This window comes from Ochotona curzoniae, unplaced genomic scaffold (assembly GCF_017591425.1).
Source record: "Ochotona curzoniae isolate NIBS_2020 unplaced genomic scaffold, NIBS_Ocur_1.0 scaffold_3208, whole genome shotgun sequence".
NCBI classification, from domain to species: domain Eukaryota; kingdom Metazoa; phylum Chordata; class Mammalia; order Lagomorpha; family Ochotonidae; genus Ochotona; species Ochotona curzoniae.
This window is the reverse complement of record NW_024467106.1, coordinates 15814304-15832066: the sequence shown is the minus strand read 5'-3', so window position 1 is coordinate 15832066 and position 17763 is coordinate 15814304. Positions and strand designations below refer to the sequence as shown.

At 45.4% G+C, this 17763-nt stretch overlaps 1 protein-coding gene across 6 annotated transcripts in view; it reads right to left on the bottom strand.

The window, feature by feature from the left end:
• Window positions 1–2008: 2008 nt before the first annotated feature.
• The window catches only part of TNC (tenascin C), a 61930-nt gene continuing 46175 nt past the window's right edge, over window positions 2009–17763 (bottom strand). For all 6 annotated transcript variants that reach the window (XM_040963117.1, XM_040963113.1, XM_040963115.1 and 3 more), the window contains 9 exons: window positions 17056–17175; window positions 14647–14790; window positions 13836–13966; window positions 10580–10712; window positions 8792–8943; window positions 7946–8042; window positions 6623–6784; window positions 4201–4364; window positions 2009–2720 (listed from right to left, as the gene is read on the bottom strand). In XM_040963117.1, coding sequence (XP_040819051.1) covers window positions 2610–2720; window positions 4201–4364; window positions 6623–6784; window positions 7946–8042; window positions 8792–8943; window positions 10580–10712; window positions 13836–13966; window positions 14647–14790; window positions 17056–17175 — 1214 coding nt within the window. In that variant the 3' untranslated portion in view covers window positions 2009–2609. The remainder of the gene's footprint in view (window positions 2721–4200; window positions 4365–6622; window positions 6785–7945; window positions 8043–8791; window positions 8944–10579; window positions 10713–13835; window positions 13967–14646; window positions 14791–17055; window positions 17176–17763) is intronic.

Below are 17763 nucleotides of genomic sequence, written 5' to 3'. Positions count from 1 at the left end.
AGAATCTTGGGGTGTTTGTTGGCAGCCTGGATGTCTACTTTTCTGGGGGTCAGTGAGAATCAGGCTGAGGACCCCCAAGTCTACAATCCCTACAGAGTTAATTCTCCCACTGTAGCCTTGGTTCCTCCGGGGGGTTGGGGGACATTTGTTTGGGTTTAAGCAGCCAGGACAGTGTTGCTATGGCTGAACTGCAAGCAACAGGTCTCATGATCTGGAACAGGGAATTGTGTACATAACAAGACAACATTTATTAAAGCAAGATAAACTCCACAGTGACGGATCTGGCTGGAGCTGTAGATTCCTCCGATTTCCACTTCGGAGCCCAAACATTCCATTTGAGTGAGGTTTGTCAGCACAAATGTTTCTGTTAAATTAGTCAATTTATGGAAAGGCTAAGAGAATAAATTGGGGGTTTGTTCTCCAAGATGTCATGCCCTGGGGGGTCCTGCCTCACCCTATTTGCTGGGGACCAGCTGATCTGCTGGGAGGCAATGAGTCACCTGTCATTTGTGTGTGGAGTCTGCAGAACCCTGGGCTCTCTCTCTCCCCGTTGGGGAAATTTGGTGTAAAGGGTAACACGTATTTCTAACAGACATTATTTCTAAGAATTGAGGATTATAGAGAGCTACACAAGAGATCCTGGTGAACTCGCCTTTACAGACTTCAAGATGCAAACTGCACTCTGGCCATGCCAACATTTCTAAGAGAAGTAGTGATCTTCATCAGGGGCCTGGAGCAGCAGGAACATTGCAGCCAGGAAGCCTGGGAATAAATCTCTGTTTTCCTATTATTCAGGCAAGCAGCCATAGCCAACTTGATGTATTTCTATGAATCCCAGTCCATACTGTATGATAGGATGTTAGTAAGAGCCAAGTCTTAGTTTAGGCTTAATTTATGTGTAGTGGCATGCTAAAGGCCTTGTATGAATGGCACATTTTATTCTTTAGTGAAAAGAGTAAGTGTGACTATCCGAAAAGGAAATCAAGGCATGAGAGATTGCAGAGTTGGAAAGGGTGGCTTCAAGGTTTGAACCCAGGGTCTGGCACAATGGCTTAACTGGCTAATCCTCCCCTCACAAGTGCTGTCATATGGCCGCCAGTTTGTGTTCCAGCTGCTCCATGACCCATCCAGCTATCTCCCTTCTTGTGGCCTGGGAAAGAAGTAGAGGATGACCCAAAGCCTTAGGACCCTGCCCACATGTGGGAAACCTGGAAGGGGCTCTGTGCTCCTGGGTTTGGATCGGCTCAGCCCTGGCTCTTGTAACCATTTGGGGAGTGAACCAGCAGATGGAAGATCTGTTTGTCCTCTCTGTAAAATCTACCTTTCCAATAAAAATAAAAATCAATCTTAAAAAAATTAAAAAGAAAAAAAGATTTTAACCCAGTCAGTCTGCCTCTGGGATTTTAACTGTTGCATGGTAGTACTTAGTGTTTCAAAGAGGTTGCATCAGAAAACACATCTGAAAGCATCTTTTATTTTGTTGCAAACATTATTTATTTATTTTTGTTCATTTGAAAGGAGAAAGAGAGGAGACTGAATCTTTCTTTCATTAACTCACTTTCCAAATGCTTGTCACAGCGAGGGTTGATCCAAGCTTAAGCCGGGAGCCAGGAATTCAATCTGGGTCTCCCACCTCAGGAACTCAACTCATTGAGCCATCACACACTGCCCCCCAAGACTGTTCATTATCAGGAAGCTGGAATAAGAAGCATGTGGCTCCCGTGTGGGATGTGGGTATCGCAGGGGGCATTTTAACAGCTGTGTCAAACCTCGTCCCCTGAAAACACCTTTTAAAACATATCATTATTCTCATGAATGCCGAGCAAGAGGTCGTGTTAAATCATGGGTGTTCCCCAACCTTTACATGGCAAATGCTATATTCTCTTCCAGCCTACGGTCTCCCCTGTGCTTCTTCCCCACTCCTCGCCACACCTCTCTAGCATGACTGCTTTTATTCAGATGCATTGACTTCAGTGGAATTGAGAAAAACAAAATAACAGCCACATTCAAAAGTACTTGTGCTTTTATTTTAAAAAAAATACAATCAGGTACTGTCCGGATGTGGTTTGGAGAGGAAGATTTAAAAACCCTTATTCTGTATCATTATTATATGAACAATATCAATTATATCCTTGGAATCAAAACAGTATTGCTTTTCTGGTTTCTGTTGTATGAAATGTAAAAAAAGAAGGGCATCAGGAGGGACGACAGCTTCCAATGACACACATGTAATGTTTGCTAATAAAAATAATGATAATTAACTATACAGCTTTGTGGAAAATACAACTGGTTCTAAAACAAACTACCACTGTACAACCCACCCCTTTCCCATTCCCAGAGCCACCCGAGAGAAGGAAAAACCATCGTGTTGTCCACTGGAGGGATTGCTGAATCCAACAACAAAACAGAAAGCTACTGGAGACTGCGGTCTTTGGTGCCGAGGAAGGGATCGCGGAGTGGCTCAGACCAGTGCATCGGCATTCTATTGGCAGCTCAGACCCTTGCCAAAGGCCCAGCTGTGACTTGCTGGTTGGACTGGTGGTACTGATGCTTTGGTAAACTTCTTTCCATTCTCTGGGCTCTACTCCTCACACAGTCGTCCCTGGAATTCATGCCCGTTTGCGCCTTCCTTCCAGATTTCTGAAGTTGCTGGGTCTTAGCTTCATCTCAGCAAACTGGATGGAGTATTCGTGGCCTTTCCAATGGAACCAGTTAACACCCTGTAAGAAAAAGCAGCCTTATAGTGGGATGGAGATTGAAGGCAGAGAGGGAAAGATGCTCTACAGAAGACACACAGCATCCTGAGCAGAGCCCAGGCTGGTACCAAGCTCCTGTGACTCCTGCGTGACCTTCTGCATCATTCTTTCCCTCTGAAATTATATGAAAGGATGGGAGAAAAGTTCCTTGCTGACATGTAGCTCTTGCACTTGCTTTTGAAGGCCTTTAGGTTCTATTGGTGTCAGGGGGGACAGGGCAAAATAAACAGACTAACCTTCCAGAGAAAATATTACTGAGGCAACTAAAGATGATGCAAAGACCATTGGGCTGGTTTTAAGAGATGCCTCTTGTCTTCTCTGTCACCTGAGCATGGAAAGCCTTGTGATGATTCTCTCATGTGGTGAAAAGACATATAAGACAGAGCAGATGAGCATGTGTTGAAAAGAATCAGCCAGGCCTGCATTGCAGGTCACAGGTGTCACTTGCTAGCAGTCGACTCATGGCAACACAACTCTCAGAATGACAGGAAACAGGGAGCAGCACTTTCTAACATCCGCTGCAAGTAAGGAGTCATCCCTGGAGCCTGGCGGAAAAACCTCACACAAACCACAATGAAACAGAAAATACAATCAAGAAGAGAGCTGCTGCACCCAGCTGAGTGCAGGGTGGGAAACTCTGGGGATGTCGGGTCGAATTGCCTCTTTGCATTTTTACAAAGCCCCTTGGGATCCTGAGGAGTGCAGGGGAAGAATCCTTGAGGATCAGGGATCAGTATGGCACATGAGGGCCTCTAGCCTTCTCTCTGGGGTGGGATGAGCCTCCGAGATAGGACAAGAACAGGGTCTTAGTCATGACAAAGTAGCTGTTCCCACTTGACTCTGCTTCTTTTTCTGGTCCTTGCTAGGGCAGGCAGAGCTCAGCAGACAATGGGTTATAGGATTTGCTTTTTCTCTCCTATCTTTCTAAAGGGAATTAAAAATCTGCCTCTGTGAGGTAGGTAAGGTAGTCAGAAAGGAATGTGTGTAGCTTACAATAGGATTGGGCAGAAGGTAAGACCTTGTTTGACTTCCAGTTTCACTCTGGGACTTCAGCAATGTTATTGTTCCACAGGTCTCAGTGCCTTCAAAAGGTATGTGGACTTCATTTTAAGGAAATCTTGGGGTTCTGATGGCAGATCTGGGCCAGGACACCCCCAGGTTATGCAACATCACTGCTTTAGCTAAGTGGCCTGCTTTGGGGTTTAGACAGAGATTTTGCTGGAAAAAAGCTTTCTGATTTTGCGGTGTATCTGACCAAAGATTCTTCCAGGGATATGCAAAGCTTAGCAGGCACTATTCTCCTTTGCCCATTCTTCAGTGTGCTAAGCACCTTGTGCTAGATGCTGCCTCCTATGCCAGCCAGGAGGGAGGGGCTGGGTTGCCCTCTCATTTCTCCAACTGCTCCCCAACCATTGCCAGCCCTGGACCCTCACAGTCCTCTTACCTGACTGTGGTTATTGTCTCCATATGTGCCCATCAGGTTGACACGGTGACAGTTCTTATACCAGAAAGCCCCTTTGTAGGACAGGGCACAGTTGGTGATGGCCGAGTCTGTGTCCTTGTCGTAAGTGGAGAAGGACCTGCCATTGTGGTATGCCATGGAGTCACCTAGGAGAGAGAGGAGGCATGGTTCTGAGGAATCCCAAATGGAAGTCTCCTTCAAGGTTGTGAAGGAAGGGCAGAGTCACAGGTGACAACAGTGAGGTCTTTACACACTGGACCCAGAATTGGGATTGAATACAGAATGGGACAAGGAATGAGTATCACCTTCAGGACGGGTGATAGAAAAAAAAAGTGTACAGGTGGTTGCAGGTGGGCTCAGCTTCCAGTCCCAGCTGTTACTTGCTGGTTGTGACCTTGAACAAGTCAAGCCTATAGTTGGCTCAAAGTTCTCATACCTATAAAAAGGAACAGGCATACAGATTCCATCTACCTCAGTATGGCAGTGCTGTCATGACACTGGACATAAAAGTGAACTCTAAGCAGGGGAGAGTGGAATGCAAATAGTTATTTAATGTTAGTTATTTTGTGATTTTCTTTCATTCCTCTTATATAGAAAGCTCTCAGAGAATAAGGTGAGAGCTCTGCATTTAATAACACTTTCCTCCTACGTATAAGTATTTCCAGCTCTACTTACAATGAACCGTTTCAAATATTAGATGTTGTCAAACAGTTATGTCTTTGAAGTATGTACCAGACCCATGTTCTTATTCTTAAAGACAACAAACTCACTTATATAGCACACCATTTGGGAATCTGGTTTGCATTAATATACTAAGTTAAATATGCCCATTTCTTTTGAGCTCCCCTCACTCCCTACAGGAGTCAAAGTACACCAAACACTCAAGATGCTGAGGAATTCTACAGACAGTTACCAAAGGAATTCAGGCTCCTTCTTCACTGATGAGCAAGGCAATGTCTGGTAGACAGAGAGGATACAGGAGGTTGTCTTGTGGAAGGGCTGGCTGTAACCAGCACACACAGGAAAAGACAGGAGTTATCTTACTGATGGGAAACATTAAAGCTCATTCCGTTATTGGAAATACAAAGAGAGGTGGACAGAGGCCACATTCCTGCTGCTGGGTAGATTTTCTTGCCGTGTAACAATATCCTTCTCACCTAAAGTCACCTCAGGTACAGACGTGTTTATGATCAGGTAATAAAACATCAGAGTTTTTGAATAATGCAAGAAAGAAGACACAATTTGCCCTTGGGTATTTCCTTCATGACAACCGAACTTCCATATCAATAGAACTTTGTGCCTGCTTAGATGGAAGCCTAGCTTTTGGCAATGGCCTTCATCCAGGTATTTTTCCTTTTATTATTTTTTTTCAAGGCTCAGGGAGGTTGGAAACATGCCACAGCATCTGTCCCTTCTGCTTTTATAAACATAAAAGAAAGCCACCCAAAGTTGGCATCGGTTGCATGGGGTGGTCCCCACTTTCAATATTGTTTTCTCCTTGTTGCCAAGAACACGGCTGTCAACAGATCTCTGCAGGCACCTGCACTGCCCCCTGTGAGCCGGTTCACCTTGGGCAAGTCAAGGAGCTTTTCTGAGTCTGCTTCCTGGTTTGCATAACACTAGCGTGCTACTGAAATGGTTTTTATGAGGAACATGCTAAGATGATGCAAATGAATTACCTGCAAAAGACGATGCTTCCCAGTAGGCCTGTAACCAATAGTATTATCTCTGTATTTCTTTCTCTTCAAATATAGAACCAGAAAACCATAAAAATGCTGTTTCAGGCCAAAGGAATCTTCAAACCCTCATCTAGGATTGTGAACCAGTCAAGGAACAAGGGTCACTCAGGAGGTAATGTGCATCAGACCATGGGGTCTGCAGGCTGAGCTGGATGACCACATGGCAGGGAAGTTTCAGAGGAGATTCAAGTAGTTGAATGATGAAGTGGATTACTTGCTACTCAAAGTACAGTTCACAGAGGTGTAACACCAGAAGCACCAGGTGACCTGCAAGTAATGTAACATCCCAGGCCCACTCCGTATTGGTCATATACCTAACATAAATCAAGAAGTCCCAGATTAGCTGAATGTTAAAGACTTCAAAAGACTGGTCCTGCATCTGTAAAGAGCTGATGCTCATAAGTGGATACAAAAGGCCTAGTTTTTGAATGAAGGCAGTTAAAAATTTATCCTGAATGGTTAACTCCTAAGGACCCTGTTTCTTTCTTATATACCTGTGCCAATCCTTTCAATTAAAGCTCTTCTGCATTAGCAGCTAGTAGATACTCAAGTCTTTGTTGATGACATAAACAATCAAATGAGCAAAGGAAGCAATAGAGGACCCAGTAGACACTGCCAGTCAGGTTTCTGTGGTTTGGGATGTTCTGAGCACAGCTACACCATACCTGCTGTCCCGCTGTAACCCTCCACCTTCAGCCGGTAGCGAGTCTTAGCATCTCCCACACTGAATGTGTCATAGACGGCAAAGGCTGTCTCCCCATGGTCTTGCAGGTCCACCCGGAGCTCATAATGTCCTTGGGCTGTGATTTTGCTGAGGTTGTCCAGCCCTGTGGATGTCAAGCACGATTTGGTGAGAAGCCTAAATGTCTCAGGCTATTGGTTTTATTCTACCCTTTCAAGAGCAATAGCTGGGTGTACATGAAAGAGGTTCCTATCACACAGCTTTAGACTTGAAACTAGTACAACAGCAAGTAAATCTAGTGATAATTTTGAGCCTCTGGTAAAAGTAGGTTGATATTTTTGTTCTTCCAATACCCTAGGGTATCAGGAGATCAATGGAGCCGTGGTGACCAAAGCACCTTTTAAACTCCAAAGTACTTTACAGACATACGGCAATGGATACTAAAGGAAATGGCATCAATACAAGACAGTGATGCATCCAACGATGCTCTATGTAGGTGGTTGTTGACACATGTGAGTGGTATGGATGCATAAGTGGACGAATGATGACACTGCAGGGTTACACTGGGAGATTTGAAATGGCGGCTCAAGTGCTTGGTGGCTGAATTCCTACAGGTGAGCCACTCAACTTCTCTGAAGCTCCATTTCCTCATGTGAAAGATGAGCTTTTTGCAGCTGTAGCTTTAAGAGAATCATCTCATTCCCCATGGACACACAAGAAAACAGTCATTGAGAATAGTGAAGAAGGAAAGTCCTCAAAATGGGTCGCTGGTTGGCTTGAAGCCATGTTAATTCCTTTTTAAAAAAACTACTTGAGAGGCAAAAGGGCCAGAGAGAGTGTGAGAGTGAGTGAGCAAGAGGACTCTTCCATCTGTTCGTTTATTCTTCAAGTGCTCACAATGGTTGGGCTGGGCCAAGGAGACAGGAAATCAATTCAGACCTCTGATGTGGGGGCCAGGGCCACAGCTACTTGAGCCATCACCTGATGTCTCCCAGGGCACACATCAGAGGAAGCTGGGATTAGAAGCAGAACTGGGACTTGAACTGAGGTACTCTGATATGGAACGTGGGCCTCTTAACCACCATGCCAAACACCCACCCTCAAGGTCTGCCTGTTGGATTTGCCCTGAGCTCTGTTTTAATAACTCAGAGCATTTAGATAATGTTTTCCATTCAGAGTCTGATAGTCTCTCTACCACTGGAACTTTTGTCCTTCTATTTCATTTCTCCCTCGCGGTCACTGTGGGTTAGGAATAATGACAAGGAGAGTGGAAATGGGTGTTCCAGATAGTTCAAGACTACCTTACCAAGCCAGAATTCTTCTCTGCGGTCTCCAAACCCAGCAGCATAGGCCTTCCAGTTCCGGTAGAAGTCCTCACGGCCATTTTTACGTCTCAGGAACACCTAGGAACATAATCAATGACTCTGGGTACATACAAGAAAGAAACAGCAGGAAGCTTCCTGAGAGGAAGAAATGGCAGACAGCGAGAGCACCTGTTCCCAGCTGTGTCACTAATTCGCCCTGGGACTTTTGCTAAGTCACCTTCTTTCTCTCAGCCATGATAATCTACCTGAAAACTATGAAGTGAAAGCACTACTCAGCTTTAGAGATGTGTCACTCTAGATTCATCTGTTGTGGCAAACACCCCACTCTTGAGCAGAAGGCTGTTACTGGCGGAGACTCTGTATGAGTTGGGGGACAGGAGGTAGAAGAGAACTCTGTGCTTTCTCATCAGCTCCACAAGGAACCAAAAACTGTCCCCCCAAAGTAAAGTTTACTGATTTAAAAAAAATCCTGTCCCATTTGTGTGGCAGTGGGGTGAAAATCCCTTGTGGAAAACTATTAGCACAGTGTCCAACAGGCGGTAGGTGCTCGGCCCTTTGCCAACATGCATAAATACAGTTTTGATGGTCTCCGTCATTGATACATCACAGAGTTGCTTGATGCAGGATCAGGTGAGATGAATTACAAGGAAATCCGCAGTTTCTTTCCTATTTCTGCATACTGCTCTGTGACAGGTGCTATCTTGCAAAAGCTCAGGTACTTAGCTACCAGGGTTCACTGGGAGAGGGTTATCACCCCTGCCTCTGCTGCTGGGCCCTCTATGTTCATGCCCATCCGTGAGAATGCTTGAGTCCAAGGTGATACTCACGATCCATCCACCCCCATCCGAGGTCATGTCACAGAAGACTTCCAGTGCCTGGGCCTTGTCACCATTCAGGTAAATGGTATAGAGGCCAGATGTTGTGTCTCCATTCAGCATGGCCTGGGAGCAGTCCTTGGGGAATGGATACAGGAGTCCAACTGCAAGATAAGGAGGGAAGTGAAGCTCAGAGAAGCGGATTGATGGCAGCTCAACTGTTTTCTGGTTAGATTCCTATGGGGAAGCAACTTGGCCTCTCTGAGTCTGTTCCTTTTCTGTGTAAGATACAGATGCAATCTACTTTGTGGGAGTGCTAGGAAGATTACAAGTTATGGACATGAGAGATTCATCACATGCCCCTATAGTGATGAAAGTCATCTGTTGGCATAAGGGCAGAGCTACTATGAGGGGCATGTGTCAGGCTGACCTGGACTTCCCTGGGACACCCAGGTAACACCTGTTGCACATACAGGTATCAGCCAAGTGAGTGGCTCAATAACACATCAGGGCACTCTACTAGGGTGCAGGTTGTTTTGAAAGCTTGATAAAAAGCTTTAGCTCTTTGATCTCTTCTGGTAAATACATTTATATCCACAACATGAATTTTTTTACTCTTCAGAGCATTTTGAGAGAAGAGTTGCTGCTTTCTTGCTGGATGACACTCAAGAGGTCACTTCATTGATCTAAGGCTTGGAGTCATGGGGGAATAACCCAGGAGTGCCTGGGTACTTCAGCAATGCAATAACGTGATACAGAAATAAACAAATTTGATAGAAAGGGGCCATGTGCTTTGTGGGTGGCCAGAGAAGTAATGGTCATAGCAATTCCTTCATTCTGCTCCAACATCAAAGCCTAATGGGACATTTCCTTCAGTTGAGGTTGAATTAGAAGCTGTTTTCCTACTTATTTAAGGCCCTAGTTTTAAAGTACCTTTAGAGCATACTTATAGATTGTGCTTTAAGCACCTGGCCTAAGATTTGGCACAGAGGATGCATCATCTTTGGAAGGCTTTTGCAGAATGACTGTCAAGTGAAGTCTGGAGGGCAGAGGACAGTGCTGGGATGCATTCGGATGCTCCTAATTCAGGGCTCTCCAAGTGACAGCTCCTCCCTTGTGAATGCATGTTATCTCTTATGAGCAGAACAACTTGCCTGATGACTAGCTGTCGGGCAAGGGCAGGTGCAGGGGAGGCCTCTTGTCATTGGATTGGTCTAGCCTAATTCTGACACCACCTTTCAGGATAGCCTTGAGCAGGTCAATTCGTCTTCAGAGTCTTGCTCCCTGCTCCAGGAGGTTGGGCATGATAATCATGGTACACTGAACTAGTCTGAAATTGGATGACTTTGTAAATGCCAACTGATTGAATAAGAAAAGGTATACCGAGTCCTACCTGTGAAAGGGTCACTCAGTCATGTGGGTCACACATTGCACCAAGGGTACAACTAATTATGAAACCTTATTAACCCAAGTAAGGTCCCTCTAAGGAAGGGGCAGTGGTTAATCCCATGGTATGAATTTTGAAACTGAGGCTTGTGGAATGGAAATGACATACTAAGGCACACAAAACAAGCAGCAGAGATGGGGACTGAATCCAGGTGGCTTTATTGCCAACCCTTCTTTCCTACCACTGGATGCCCTTAACTTTGCACACTCACATTCCTTAGACTCTCAGATCATATGAAGAAACTGATAAAAATCAAATTGAAAAAATACTAAAGCAGAAGTCAAAGAAGAAGTGGAGGTGTGGCTCAGTCTCACGAGTTCCATGTCAAGGTGGGTGCCCCCTGGGCCTCTTACTTGTGGTGAAGATGGTCTGGATCAAGTTGCTCCTCAGAGGCCCATTCAATGCCTGAACCTTGGCTGTGTAGTGAGTGGATGGGCTCAGGTCAGCCAGGCTGTAGGAGGTGGTATCTGGACCCAAAATGACTTCCTAAAGACAAAAGGAAGATCTGAGTAGCTTTTGGCCATAGACATTCTCAGGGTATAGATGATGGAGTCATTCCTCCACTTGCATGTTGACATATTCATTCAACACAAATACACCATGCTCCCTGTGCCCCGTTGAGGTGTCAGGAATGACGTAAGTGCAGCATGAGCAAAGATCCTGGGGCCAATAAGTCAATAAAACACCAGGAGGTGTACATCGACCATCCTTGGTTTTAGGTAGAGAAACAAGAAAGACAGGAAGCAGATTACACAGGGTGCTAAGCTATGGACCATGAAGTTTATCATCACAAAGAATGGGGATATCTGAAAGGCCTTGGAGTAAGCAAAGCACATGAATTCAGTGGCTTGATCTGGTGGTATGAAGAATTGTACAAGGAGTGAGGGTGAATGAGACCAGAACTATTGAGTTGCACAGACATGAGTCATTAGCGAAGCTTTCTGGGAAGTGTTAAGAAAATATGATACCTGAGCCCCCTCCAAAACTGAGTCTTCAGACAAAGAAGTGGAATCATGTGTAAGAAACTTTCCAGACAATTCTGCTGGGCAGTCAGGTGAGAGACTTGCTAGTCTGAGATGACTAGAAGAACTCGGGAGACGTGGCATGCTCGATCGGTGAGCTGGCACAGCCTGGAACTCTCCCAGGAGTCCCTTGTTATGTGGCCATTCTAAAAATGCTTTTTGTTTGTGACTGGTGTCTGTATTACTCTTCAGAGGAAGTATCTGGCTTAAGTCACTGTGCACAGTAAGTACCGTAAAGTACTGTGCATAGTAAGTATTAGCTCTCTGCTGGAGAACCCGAGTCTTAAACATCCTCTCTCTAGTTTCCAAGTCCTTTAAGCTAATGATCCTGGTGTCTGGGATTGGAATTAGATATACATTCTCAGTGAACTAAGCCTTGTTTTCTGCATCTTGCAGGCAGTGCCAGCTGGGCTTGGGCTGCAATGAATGAGTACTGCTGTTATTTCCTGCTGCCTGAGAACTGGGAACATGCATTATTTTGATTCTGCCCAAGGGAGAAATGAGCTTCAGAGAGGCTAAAAGAATTGTTCCTACTCCATGACTTTTTGGTGGCAAAGGATAATCTTACTTCCTGGTTTCCCAAGTCAAATCAAACCAAAACAATGAAACAGATTTAAAAAAAATTGGAAGAAAAAAACTAGGCAGGTAGCCAACTATATACCACTTATGAACATTCTTAGAGATAAATAGAAGATGATAATACAAAGGGTGCTTGTCAGGACTTTTCCTCCTACACTGGTTTGATATTTTTGAGTGAGACACGTAAAGGTGGGGCTAACCATGTGGGAAAGCAACGAGGGTGAGTGCCTATTTTATTTCAGTGACCCAGCAGCCTTGGTGCAGCACCCCAGCTCTGGCCAGAGGGGAAAGGATCACCTGTCAGATACAAAGTTGGGCTCATTGAATTACTTAGGGATATAATTACCACTTAGCTCTGCAGGCTGCTGTGCAGCTGTTTCTTAGGCTGTTAGGGCAGATCGAATGGAAGCTCATGATTCAGGTGCACGGAGAATTTTAGAGGCATGACCGGAAGAAGACCTTAGAGATGTGTGGGTTCTGTGTACTCATTTAACTTGCTTCTGGATGCCCACTAAGATGAATATAAAGGGATGTAAGATACAAATCCACCAAGAGCAAGGTATAAGAAAGAAATATGGCCACAGGCACAACAATATCGACAGAGTCTTGGTGGATGGAAAGTAGGGGGTCCAGAGACTCCAGAAGGGACAGACTGGAGATAGCTGGGGACAATAAAACAATATTGAGCAGAGCCAACTGGACATTAGTTGAAGGATGCTATGGGCTTCTGCATGTTCAGGAATACAAGATGTACAAAAGCAAAGATGCCTTTGATGGCTAGCGTAGGGTGTAGTTGGACAAAAGCTTGATTTCTTTCAAAGGTTTGTGTAAGGAACACATTTGCAGATCCTATCCTCTCAGTCCAGATGGGATTCTGCGGTTTAGTGTGGGGGGAGGCTGAGCAACAGAAGCACCTCTGGATTCAAACCTACTGGACTCAGATGTGGGGGAGGCTGAGTCGGAACCCTGGAAGCATGAACCCTGAAGGGCTGTGCACAGTCAGAATGCAGGCTTAATGATACTGTTGTTTGGAATACCCTGATAAAACTACCAGATACTCGCCACACAATTGGCAAACCCTGACTGTACAGCTAGAACTCCCAATTTGTTCCTTCACTCTTGGTTCAAGCACAGAAGGGTAAACTAGGACCCGTAGATGCTGGGTGAATGACTAGAAAGAGGGAGACCTAAATCCAAACCAGACTAAAACAGTAAAATGGAGAAAAACGAAAGTGGTGAGGAGCACCTGTTAGCTGTGCCATAAAACACACAAAACCCAAGCAAGATGCTAGACAAAAATGAATGTGCAGAGGATCAGAAAACTACCTTGGAAATAAAAAAGCAAGCTAACTGAAATCAAAAATTCAATACAATTCAGAAGCTAAATTTGAAAAATTTTCCCACTTGAATGCAGAGCCACGGTTATTTAAATTTAAAGGAGGTCTGTGCATTTGGTGGAAAGGTTGAACGCCACTGCTTGAGATGCAGCCCTGGAAGGCAGCTCATGATGCTTCAAGCAGTCAAGTCTTTGGCATCCACATGAGAGATCAGCATTGGGTTTCAAGTCCTAGATTCAGCTGGACCTAGCCCTGGCTGTTATAGGCATTTGGGAAGTGTAACAGCATACAGACCCACACATACATATAAATTATGAAGAAAGAATATATTAATAATATACGTAGTATTAATACTTGATGTTATGAGAACGTGTGGACTATACTGCAATATATAATGTGATGAGATTCTACATTTGGCAGAAATGCAGAAGCAGGTTTTGCTCCAACTTCTGTAAGATCCTCCGGCAGTGAAAGGAGTGGTATTCAGTTGACTGGCTAGTGGCAGAGCTAGGGTCTGATTAGAATGACAGAGGCTGCATGGCATTCTTCTGAAGGCCTGGCACTGTGTCTGGTCCCCACAATTTGTTTGTTCATTTGCTGTTTGCTGGGCTATAGAAACAGCATCGGGAAATTGTTTCCCATGTTAAGGATCATGAATATGTTTTGATTACCTTCACCTTTCCGTCCACAGACTCATAGACCAAGAGATACCCAGTGACTGATGCCCGAGGAGGTCGCCAGGTGAGGAGGGCAGTTTCTGACTGAATCTCAGTGGCAGCCAAGTCTCTTGGAGAATCAAGGTCTGGAAAAGAAGGGACAACGAACACCACACAGTTCAGCAGGTGACGGACAGGCATTTCAGCTGGGTTTCTAGAGCAATGATTACCACTGATGGTGTGATCTTGGGCAAGGTCCATTCTTTGCAGTTGAGGAAGCTGAACCATGTGACCGCCAAACAGATTTTCTATAGGCCACCACACCCTAAGGGCTAGGTTGCATAGCATGCTGTTGAAAGCTACAGGGTGGGTTTTGGGAGACAACACAGCTACAAGCATCAGTTCCACCCCTTGTTTCTGGGTAAGAGGACTCACCAGGGATGAGACCGTTTTCCTGCCAACTGGGGTTTACAGAAAAGGTCTCAATGGATAAATACTCAACGGACATCTAAGAAAACTTGCCTGTCTGTTCAAAAATTTTTCGCCAGATTTAGGGCCGTTGGGGTCTGTTTTTCTACTTACTGAGTCTCCCTCCTGCTAGCTTTTTCCCATCCGTGGGGAGACGGAGGTCATTTCAGTTCAAAAGGAAATGTGTGTTTCTTCAGGCCTTCATTGAGTGGGCACTGGTGAGTTTAATCAATGCTGAGGTCATCACATTGCAAGGCCCTGACTTCAGAGTGAAGTGCTGGCCAGGGGTTACTGCTTAAGGGATAGGAATGAGTGGGCATCTAGGAGAGGGTGGCCTTGAGCTTCAGGGTCTCCATACCTGTGGTGAACTTGGTGGTGATGGGGGAGCTCTTCCGGGGGCCTTTCTCGGCGAAGACCCTCAGTGTGTACTCTGTGGCAGGTTTGAGGCCCGTCAGCGCATACTCCACCGTGTTCCCGGATACCGTGTGTATAATTTCCGGCCCTGGACATGGAGCAAAGTGAGGTCGTTACCTCTCCCTGTCTGAGCCATCAGTGATATTGGCAAAGCATAGACACCTCCTCACGGAAACACCTCCAGTGACCCACGGCAAAGCAGGTTTGATCTCCGAATGACTCACGACCCTCTCTCTCTCTCTCGGGCTCTCACCTCATATACAACAGGTGGATCATATGGAGCCTGGATTTTCCCAGGCATCATATCAGAAGGAAGGGGACCTGGGGTCAGAAATTTATTTTCCCTGTGGTGACTAATCTGAGGCTGTGACACAAGAACGGTGAGCGTTGCCAGGTAACAACCCCCAGCCTTGTGCCCTTGAAATTTAATTTGTTCATTTGCTTACTCTATCTGCTATCTCATTTATTCACAAGTCCTCTTAAAAGTGTTTTTAATAGGGGCCAGCATTGAGGCTTAGTAGCTCCATCCTCTGTCTGCGGTGCTGACATCCTGGATGCAAGTCAGTGTTTTGGCAGCTGTACTTCCTATCTGGCTTCCTACTGGTGGCGTGGGAAGGTGAAGGAGGATGGCCCATTGCCTCTGCACCCGCGTGAGAGACCCGGAGGAGGCTCCTGGCTACTGACTTTGGACTGGTCCAGTTTATAAATATAATTTTTATTGGAAAGTCAGATATACAGAGAGGAGGAGAGACAGAGAAGAGGATCTTCCATCCGATGGTTCACTCCCCTAGCGGCCTCAACGGCTGCTGCTGAGCCAATCTGAAGCCAGGAGCCAGTAGCCAGGAGCTTCTTCAGGTCTCCCACTTGGGTGCTTTGGGCCATCCTTGACTGCTTTCCCAGGCCACAGGCAGGGAGCTGGATGGGAAGCAGGGCTGCTGGGATTAGAACCTGCAACCATATGGGATCCCAGTGCATTCAAGGCAAGGACCTTCGCTACTACACTATCGTGCCGGGTCCAGCTGGTCCAGTTTTGACCCTTGGGGCCATTTGGGGTTTGAATCAGTGGATGGAAGATTCTCCATCTCTGTCTCTCTGGTTTTCTATTACCTCTTTGAAGTAAGATAAACAAACCTTTAAAAATGGTTTTAATTGTACACATTTATGGTGCACAGGGTGATAATGCATTACATGTACATGACAAATGATCAAATCATGTGTTAGCACTCCCATCTCTTCTGAAGCTTTCACGCATCCTTTCACAATTCACCAAATGTGGCTAAATCAAGGGACCACAGTCCAGCTCACTGGATCATGTCTGGTGGTAGAAATGAAACCACAGTTCCCAGGTGTGTCTGTTATTTGCTAATCATAGGTCATCAATCACCTGGCGTATCAGGCCCTGATGGGTTTCCTGGGAGAACTTTTAGTGTGAATACCAGGAAAATTCCAAGCAAACATGTCCTCTGTGAGCCCCTCGAGTCCTAAACACACCATTTCCATGATTCCCATCAACTTATTTTAGATGAGACCTACCTAAAACACTTGACATCTGAAAAATCGCTCAGAGAAATAAGTTAGAGTAAACAAATAACTCAAAGGTGCCCGCCTTTGCTCTGACTTCATAGAGAACACTCACCAGGCTGAGGGAAAGCGCACAGAGGACCCAGGCACAGGTTATGGTGCCTTCTGATTTTCACTGCAAATACAACATTATTGAGCCATAAAACCGATGAACACTAGGAAATTGAAAGCACGGAGTACTTTCTAGAATAGCTCATTATAAAATTATGGATGGATTCATTGTACAGGACTCTCGTCTCCTCTCATTTTTATTTGACTTTTATTCTGCGATAGTCATGTTCTACTGGTTGTCTAACCAATTGTTTAATTTGCCAACTGGGTGAATTGGCACAGTTCATTGCAAAAGCAAAGAAAGAGAATTTCGGATTTTTCAATCAGCTTTGCTACAACAGGTCCCTTCCAGGGGCCACTAACACAGGCATGCCAATGGTGTCTGAAGTAGTCTGAGCTTTGAAACGCTATGCTTATTCTTTGTAAAGGATGAGAGCTGCTTGCCAGAGAAATTGTCTCACACCCTTTGCTAGGCAAAGCGACTAGCGAGGAAGAAGATCGGGCTAGGAAAACACATTTAGGCTGCAGATAGACAATGTTTTCTTATTGCTGTTGTTCAGTGGGCCACTGGTCTCCTTTGAGGTTGCAGTTGAAGGTCCCAAGGACATGATCGGCCTTTCCACCCTAACCAGGCCCCTTGTTAGTTCTGTACAAAACACGACATGGAATGGAGGAAGTTTGCAACAAGAATCTCTGGGTGGAGTCTTGGGTACGACCTTACCTCTCTCTCCCCTGTAGGAGATGACGTAACTGTCTACAGTGGCAATGGCTGGCTGCCATATGGCCAAGGCTTCCGAATCAGTGACGTTGGCTGTCACCAGGCCAGATGGACCATCTAGAGCTGCAAAGAAAAATGGTGGCAGAGGGTGTAGTCAGAGGGTAGGGCATTGGACCATAGCTGCTCTGTTGTCTATACTTCTTAATTAGGACATAGTATCTACTGAGATGGTTTGGAGTCGTAAGCCAGGAATCTGGTTTTTTCCCTTGCTGGCTGTTAACTTGGGTGTCCACAGTCTCACCTATAAAGTGGGAATATTAATTCTGCTCCATTTCCCCTTTTGCTGTTGTTTGATTTTCACAGGATATTTTGCATGGAAATTCTGCATAAATTGAAAAGGGTTGATCCCGAGACAAGGATTATCATTACAGTTCATGGCACCTTTCCCCAGGGGAAGACTTTATAAAAACAGAGGAGACCTGACAGAATTAAAAGAGCTCAAGGCTTTTGGGGGCATTGGCCTTGGGCAGCATCTCTGGTTCAGTGATGCACAGATATTGTAAAGCCATGTTCTGCAGACTGGGTTCTTTTGTGGCTCCTCTGCCTAGTGTCTTGGGAAATTCATTTCCCTTCTACCGAAATCGCCATCTTCAGTTGTCAAAGGGTGGCAGCTGTGAAGATCATAATGTGTGTGCAATGTGCTCAAGGAAA